General features: G+C 39.0%; 1 protein-coding gene across 1 annotated transcript; it reads right to left on the bottom strand.

Moving 5' to 3' along the window:
• Nucleotides 1-31: 31 nt before the first annotated feature.
• Nucleotides 32-8,054, bottom strand: LOC6651330. Its single transcript, XM_023180025.2, has 12 exons — nucleotides 5,838-8,054; nucleotides 5,438-5,604; nucleotides 5,230-5,374; nucleotides 5,066-5,164; nucleotides 4,847-5,004; nucleotides 1,625-1,924; nucleotides 1,417-1,567; nucleotides 1,056-1,341; nucleotides 862-996; nucleotides 708-800; nucleotides 453-646; nucleotides 32-381 (listed from the first exon to the last, which is right to left on the bottom strand). Exons 1-12 carry the CDS (start codon nucleotides 8,035-8,037, stop codon nucleotides 167-169), a joined length of 4,143 nt encoding a protein of 1,380 aa, XP_023035793.1. The 5' UTR covers nucleotides 8,038-8,054; the 3' UTR covers nucleotides 32-166.
• Between the last annotated feature and the right edge of the window lie 873 nt (nucleotides 8,055-8,927).

Here is an 8,927-nt window from a genome sequence, read left to right as displayed (position 1 = left end):
ATTACATATTATAATTATATACTAAGACGAATTACATATTTAAATAAACAATGAGCAACAACGATACAATGGATCAAGTCAGAAATAAGGTAAATATACATATGTATATGCTAATACTTAATATTTTAGATACTTAACATAAACTACGAGTTTACTGGCATTCAACTCAATTTCGCCTCGAGCTGGATATCAATTGCTGTCGTTTATAAAGAGGTTTCTTTCTTATGGGTACAGGCTGGGTCTGGGTTGGCGATCCATTGGACATGCTAATTGAGTTTCTTTCGAACTCCGCCGTCTTAGCACTTAAGGTCGCCCCTCCGATATTTGAGATGCTTGGCGGCAACTTAGGCTCCGATGGCGTGAGAGTCTGTATATTTCGGCCTAAACGTAATCGATGCAAAATATTGGTAACCTTAATAAAAAACTACATAATCTGATCGCACAAAATTTACCCTTTGTTGCAATTAGTGATTGTTCCGGCTTAGAGATTTGCAGGCTTGCCGTAAAGACATTGGAACTTTCCAATAACATTGGAGTTGACTGCCGCCTGCTATTGGGTTTTTTCAGAGTTTCTTCATGGGATGACGCCTTGTTAGTTATTATGTTTTCACTCACAATATTATTACTAGAGCATGTCGATCCATACCTAGACATACAAACAATCATACATCTGAAGCGAAACTGGATAATTCTTTTATTAACCTTACCGCTTTGGGTCCTTTGGAGATTCAACTATTTCATCCGAGGAACTAGCCTGATCACTGCATTGCATAACCGATTCCTCTACATGATGGAGTTCCCTAAAAATATATAAAAACGAAATATTAAAAGATAACTAATAAATCACTCTCAATATAATACCATTCTGTATCGTGCGTTTTTCTAGTTATTAAATCGTATAACTTTTCCGGACATGTGTCCAACATATGTGAGTACACCAAGTCGAGAATATCACTTGGAACTTTAAAGATTTCTTCATAGTGATCAATCATGGTTCTAAATTAAGAAAAAAACATTAATAGTTTATTCTACCAAATATAATCTAGGTCTCTTACCTTATTACATTAATAGCGTCACTCATATTCTCTTGCTCTTTTGATTCGGCATTATTTGGAGTTGCGCCACGCAAAATATTGGGCGCAAAGACTGTCGAGAGGTTACTACTGTCCATTTTGTTGCCAGTCATCTCGATGCAGCCCTCTTGGTCCTGCACATCATCGCTATGGGCGGCAACATTAGCCAGGAATCGCAGCAAAACGAAAAGAGTATCCCTATGCGGAATTGGTAATAGTTTAATTAAATGCGAAATACCCTCCAGCTGTAAGCGACGGTTTCGTATCCCTGAGAGAAATATAAGTATATAAAATATATAAGTACTAAGTAAAACCAAATTTGTGGACTCATAGAAATACATACTTTGAGTTTCCAAAAATGTTATGTATAGGTGGTTACAAAGAAGCGGCTCCGGAAGATCTCGTAGGAACTCCTTCAGCAGAGTAGCGACATCATGTGGGCATGTATTTTCAGGGATTCTCATCTGGCAGCTTCTGTCGAATTCCTCCCGCAACTAACCAATGAAAAGTTATAAGTTTCAGGGGTGAAATTGCTATTCACAAAAACATACTTGTTTCACACGTTTCTTGGAAGTGCTGACTCGGAAGATGCCGACCTTCTGCAGTCCATGTTCCTCTAAATATTCTATACAATGTAATATGAAAGCAGGTACATTGAGACTGGTGTACGATGATGGTCTGCCGGATTCACCGTAAAGTGTTTTTTCATAATTCAATTCACTATGCCTCATATCGAACTGACTCTGGGACATTTGCATGGATGCCGTGGATGTCGGTTTCTTTAGGTTCGTGAAGTCGTCATTACAACCGAATTCCAAGGACTTTGTGGGCAAGCTTTCACATGATCGTACCTAGAAGTATGTCCAAAAAGATAGAGAAGTATTAGTATTTATGTTGATTATTGGTAACGGTATCAAAGTTTATTTGTAAATGGTATGGTTATTGTTATTTTCAAAAAGGTGATCGCGAAGCGATATTAAAACGGGCTTGGATGCTAACTACACCGTTTGAATCATAGTTCGGAGAACTTTCTGCAAAGATTTGAAGCCGATCGAGCCCAAGGAGACAGCTGACCACCTCCCACCCGACTGAGGGATGTAGCCGAACGAATCCTGTGGACAAATACACATGGTGAAAACAGGCAAACAGATCTTTATATATAAACTACAGCCATCTGTGGGCTAAGTCAAAATTAACTGAGTAAGTCGTTTCGGCGACTTATATTTTAAATGTATGATAACAAATGCCTTCATGTTTTTATAAAAATTCTGATCAATTGTTTTTACAAGCATGTCCCAGTATCTCGCTCACTCTTACATGCATATGAGCACCCTAGCGCCGCCACCAGCTAACGGGGGGCGTGTCAAAATCTTTAAACATACAAACATCGCACGGACAGATGGACGGACAGAAGGACATATCTATATCGATTCGGCTGATGAAAATTATATACTTTATAAAGGTTCATAAAAACCATAATTAGTGTTAAAGGGATGTCTACTTCGACAACATGGTACCGACCGAGATTACCCTGAGTCAATAACTCAGGCGAATCTATTTCTCAATTTAAATTCTACGATTAAGTAAAGAACGAAGGTTGATAAATAAAGAAGTTTAGAACACGAAGACAAATTGTCATTGCGATCGAAGCTTTAGTAAGTTCAGTTGAACGGATTCAAGTCTAGTCTGGTGCGACTCACATTAAGGTTACTAAATGCAAGATCTCGTATACTGTAAGATAGGACGGACAAGCGGTTTTATACCCTTGTAAAATGCGTATATTATCTGGATCAGCGCAAACAGTGACTTTTTTCAATAACTCGTTATTTTCTAAGCCATCGTCGTGAAATTTAGTATTAATAAGTTTATTACGCATATATAATACAACTGTGCCAAATTTTATAAGGATCGGGTGACTATATTATATAGCTCCCATATGAACGATCGGTCAAAAACAGTGACATTTGTCAATAACTTCGAAATTTTTGACGCGATGGCTTTCAAATTAAACATTTGTTAGTTTAATATATGGGTGGAAAACAGTGAATTTGATCAACAACCTGTGACCAGTTGAGGAGTGTTTAGATATAAAGTCATTACCTTACATTTGGCAGTGTTAGGATTTAATAAATTGTACTGTCACTGGTAAAAAACGAAAGTGATTAAACAATGTTTTTATACCCTTGCAGAGGGTATTATAAAATTGGTCAGATGTTTGTAACGCACAAAAGGAGACGTTTTCGACCCCATAAAGTATATATATTCTTAATCAGCATGAGAAGCTGAGTTGATATAGCCATGTCCGTCTGTCCGTCCGTCTGTGCGTGTGCGTTTTACTCAGCCATCTTAAGAGCTATCGCTATGAAATTTTTTTGGGGGTAAGATAAAGTTTGAAAATCTTTAGGATCGGACCACTATATCATATAGCTCTAGAAGAAACATTTTTGCAAAAATTGGAGTATCCCCATGAAATTTACCAATATGATAGTAATAGATATAAAATCTCAGATCCCAAATTTGAATCTGATCCGATAAATAGAACACAAGTTACAGTCAATATAAATCGGTTCAAACGCTGCCGGCAGCGCTGCTTGCTGCCTACTATACTGCCATCATCAAATCAACAGAGCACACGCATACACACACAGACGCAACGCTACATGAACTGTATGTGTATGCGTGCCGTGCTTTGCTTAGAAAATGATGGAAGAAGAAAAACTTGTGGTAAAAAGAGAAATAATATTTTGTTTGTGTATTGATGAATTGAGTAGCAGGGAAAGAAATTTCAAAAAGGAAAAATATTATTGCCAAGTATACTGCAAGGGTATATAAACTTCGGCATAGCCTTTGTAGCCTTTCTTTGATATTTTTCCTTAAAAATGGGAATTATGCCTTGAGAATCCCTAGACCATCCATCGTATTATCCAAATTTCAAACATACGATATTTTTTCTTTACATAAATTTCAGATCTGAGAACGCATTTTTTGCAGTATTCACCTAAAAGGCTGTGGAATCTGCACTTTTCCAAAATGTTCGTTTTTTATTTTTAGGTTACGACGTTTCAAACAACCTAGGGGTAATCCGAAACTAGAGGGCCTAAAGTCGACCGCGTCAAAGTTTGTATACCCTTGCAACTTTTTTGGTAACTCTTTCCTTACCAATAGCCATCAAAGTGGAAAAACGTTTTATCTAAAAAGGCTAATGTTTGAGAGAGAACGGCCTTCAATCTTAGCATAGGAAATACCGAAGATATTAAGTCACTGTTTTCCACCGACCTTTCCTATGGGATTTATATGATATAGTTAGCCGATCTTGATCAAATTTGGCATAGTCATTTCTATGTGTAATTGACTCACCAATATCACGACAATAGCTCAGAAAATAACGAAGTTATTGAAAAAAGTCACTGTTCGTGACTTTGCCATTTGTATGGGAGCTATATGATATAGTGGTTCGATCCGGCTGAATCCGAGATATACAACCCCTGCAGTATATACAAGCCTACATGCAAAATTTCAAAATCTGTAGCTCTAAAGGTCTAGGAGGAGTTTGTGTTGATCCAGACGGACGGACGGACGGACATGGCTATATATACTCGTCTCGTCGTGCTGATCAAGAATATATACACTTTATGTGGTCGGAGATGCTTCCATCTATGCGTTGCATACTTCTGACCAAAATTAATATACCCTTTTTGCAAGGGTATAAAAATAGCACTGCTCTTTTATGTATTTTTTTCAAAATATTCATTAAATGGTTTATATTTACTTACGTTATCGCTGAGTTTCGCACTGGCAGATCCATTTCCGCCACCTCGGAATACCGATTGAAGCAGGGAGTGCTTCGAACGCGTTAATCCTTCCCCTCTTGGTTTGTTGTCTCTCGAGAGACATGATTCCAACGAGGTACCAAACAACGATTCTCGACTATCTAATATCGATTTAAAGTTATCTAAACAATTGGGCATGTATGTATATTTTAAATATCTTACTATGTTCCTCTTTATCCTTTCGCCCGATGTCAAAAAAGCTAGTTGTTAGCGCTTTTTTCTTAGAAATAATACGTCGCTTATTAGATTTTCTATCAAAATCTGAATGCAGGTAAATAAATTAATAAAATAGGGTGCTATTTCGACAATATCCGATTACAAGTTACCTATGTTACCGCCAATATTCAGTTCTTTAATTTTTTCTACTGCAATATTTTTGATTAATTCAGCTTCTGTTTCTGAAAGCTTTTCCAAAGACGTATCACTTATCTGAAATTTGTCGCCGTGCTCGGAAACCCAGATATAGTTTTCCTGTAAATGCAAATAAGTCATCTATTTATAAATACGTTTTTCCACTTCCATTTTTCCTCTTACCGACGGCGACCACTTCTGAGAAGGTGTGGTAGCAAATTCATGGTGTTGGTAGCTATTTGGTCTATTTTGGCTCTTTGACCGGCTTCGCCAAATTTTCTTTGTAACGAATTGACCAACGTTTGACAGGGACTTGGATTTCTGCATGTTGCTTGTCTCATGTTGGGCATCTGAAAGTAAGGTATGCGTAAATACTATTGCTAGGCCATATCGGGGATAGAGTTGAGCTTAGGCAATTAGAAGGCGTTAACCTATGAGCGGATGCAGTCGAATGCGATTGTTAATTTCGTTTATGGGGATATCTTTATTTTATTTGTACATACATACACACTCGTACGTTCGAAGGAGATGCGATCAAGGATCGAACCAAGCATATGGCATTGTGTGATATATGTGTACTTACTCAAGCTTGATTTATTCACATTGCCATTTTGCGCATTGGGCACTTGTACGTGAGAAGTATCGGTATTGCTGTTCGGATTACCGTGACCGTGCCAAATATTGGAAAGAAATTGAGAACTGGAGGTAAGCAAGCCACTGGCAGTGGATGTTTTTATGGCCCTTGAGTAGTTTGTGGGCGAATTGGGAGCCGACGTGCATGTCGATCGAGAATTAAGATTGGAGCTAGAATTAGACAAGAAGGCATCCTTTCTATCGGCGGTCGTGTCGTTTTCTTTTTCCTTATGACTCCTTTCCCACTCCAGTTTTTTTCTGATGCGCTCATCTAGGGCCCTCTGCCATTCGATATGAGCGTTGTGAAGAGCCTTTGAGTTCTCATTGCCCCGAATGTACTCCAATGCGATGACTGGCCATGCATCCAATGTCTGTACGGCCTTATCTGTTCCGCAATCCATTCCCGGAGGGTTTATTTCACCCTTTGCCTTAATGTTGCGTAAATTTCTGTCATAGTTAATCGATTTGAACCTATTCGCGTCGGTGTCATGCACACTTTTTTTCCTAGCCATTCTCAGGTACCGCTTTATTGTATTGCTAACCGACTGTGATATGTCTTCATTATCAATGGAACTCTTTCGTCGACTGGAAAAGGCGTTAGATTGCTTCTCTGGCTCTTCCTCAGATGCAGCCGACGCGGAATTGCTGTTACAGTGTTCTAACATTAGTTCATATTGTTCAGCAAGATACCTTAATTCACAGAGCTGGATGAACGATGTTTGCGTTCCGCACGTGTTTACACTTCTTTCGCGTTTGTCCTTTGTCCTCGGCTGGGCAGTCGGTGCTGTTGATTGCGGACTTAGTGGAATCGGCAATGGTGGTGAAAGCCCAATACCTAAGTTTTTATTAGAAATTATATCAAGTGTTTCAGGGGGCTTGCGAAGCCGCTTCTTGAGATCAAAGGATTCCATTGATTTCAAGTTTTGGCTCGTCCTTAAATATTTATCCATATTAAAGACGGTTTTGGTTTTAGTTTCATCTTTGGAGGAGGTAGGTCTATTTCTATTAGTGTTACTTTCGTAGCAACCCAAACTACTTAGACTCGACAGTGAGATAGCCCGGCTTATGCCATATTTTGATGAGGATCCAGATGATGTCGATGACGGGGGCTCAGTGGAATGTAACATCCTATGCAGTTGTTGCTTCTTTAGCGAATTGTAAATTTTTTTAAGAAGTACTTTATCCTCAAGTATATCGTTTGATATCTTTCCCACATCCAATCCCAGCATAGAGTTTTGAGAGAGCAATTTAAGACGCGACAAGATTTCCGCTTCTGCAGTTGAGCCTGAATCAGCAGATATAGCTGGAGTTGATCCAACACCCGTGTTCGACTTGCTTGAATTTATCAAAATCGGACGCTGTGCGCTGGGCGAAGAAGTCTGATCTGGACGAACCGTTTTAGATCCCAGCAATGTGGTGGTCTTAAAGGCGTCACGGATTTTTAAATACGACTGCAATAATTCAATAGTCTGATCGGCGTTGGCGTATTGATCTGATAATTGGTTTGGATGACCACCAAAGCCACCGATTCCTACACCGCTTCCACTTGCCCGAGTGTGTCGGGATAGAAGCTTTAATCGCCGCTTGGGACTCTTATAGGCTCCCGGAAATGAGGACTTTCGTCGCCATAATATGAATCGGGGCTCGGAGGCACACGCACGCTGAAACTGTGCCTCAATGATGGGAATACTATCTACCCCAGCATTTTGCAGACTATCTGGAATGAGCTTTCGTCCTGCATCGGTCATATATCGCCATGTTTTTCGAGTAAGCAACCAGCGTTCCCGTTTTTTATCTTTGTCCTTAGCACTGCAGCGGCGTCGGTGTATTGATGCCGTTATTGGAGCAGGAGTCTTGATTCGATTTACTAAAATCGGTTGAGTCACTTCAGCTGGGTTCGGTTTGGCAGCATCAGTTGACCGATCAAGCTGATCGAGTACATCTTCTAATGGACCCGATCTTTTCTTGACCACTGCGACAGGACGGCGAAGAGTTGAAAGCTGTGGCTGTTGTTCCGTTCCCAATCTTAATCCCGATGCCAATCCCGATCCCGTACTCTCAGTTGATTTCGAGGACGGGATTTTGATTTTTACACTCTCTTTCGCATCCCTTTTCAACTCCATACTTGGCTTTTCTATGTGGGATGCCATCTGAAACTGAAATATAACCATAAATTTATATCAATTTCCATAAGCACACACAGCATACACAGTCAAATTCAAATTCAATGCCATTAACGTGAGAGTTGATTAATTAGTATGTACCAGACAAGGTGAGTACTACAAATATGGGTGTGGTGGACTTCTGGACCCCGACCCATTATATCCATACACAATTGTGCGTGGTATGATTGTATGTACTATATGTATGTATGTACATCTGCCTGCTCCTAGTTATTCGCACTTGTTGTTGCCATATCGTCTCACCAACACTTTTGATACTCACAGTTGACTTAATTCATTTTTCCACCGCGATTTTTTTCATTTTGAAAATTTTGAATTAAAGCGAAATCAAGGGGATCAATTTTAAACCCACTTGCAATGTAATTTCTCTAGAGACCACCAAAAGCTGTAGCTTTAGATGCTCTTAGGCATAGGTACAAATATAAGTATGTTGGTATTCTTGTGGGCAATGTATATACACCCGCGGTTATTTATAAAATTTTGAGTATTCACATCAGCATTCGACATTCACATATAGTAGTCCGTGTGTGTTTCTGTTCTCAGTCTTTGAAAAATATTTTGTCATAAGTAGATAACATCCATTATAAACGTCGATAACACTGTCTCGTCTTTTCAATAATTTTCCGTTTGTGATGAATTTTCCGTTTAATAATTTCCAATAGAATGGCCAACCCCAACGATTTAAACCGATCAATAAAACCAACTCGCTAGAATAACATCGAATATTTGAGAACATGTATAAAAAATTGGAATACACTCTCGAGAACACAAGAACAAAAAATTCTGATATTTTCTCGAGAAAATATTGTAGTATGTATTTATATACATACATACATACATATTCATACATGTGCGTA

Source organism: Drosophila willistoni, chromosome 3R (genome assembly GCF_018902025.1).
Source record: "Drosophila willistoni isolate 14030-0811.24 chromosome 3R, UCI_dwil_1.1, whole genome shotgun sequence".
Taxonomy (NCBI): Eukaryota; Metazoa; Arthropoda; class Insecta; order Diptera; family Drosophilidae; genus Drosophila; species Drosophila willistoni.
This window is presented reverse-complemented; position numbering and strand designations above follow the sequence as displayed.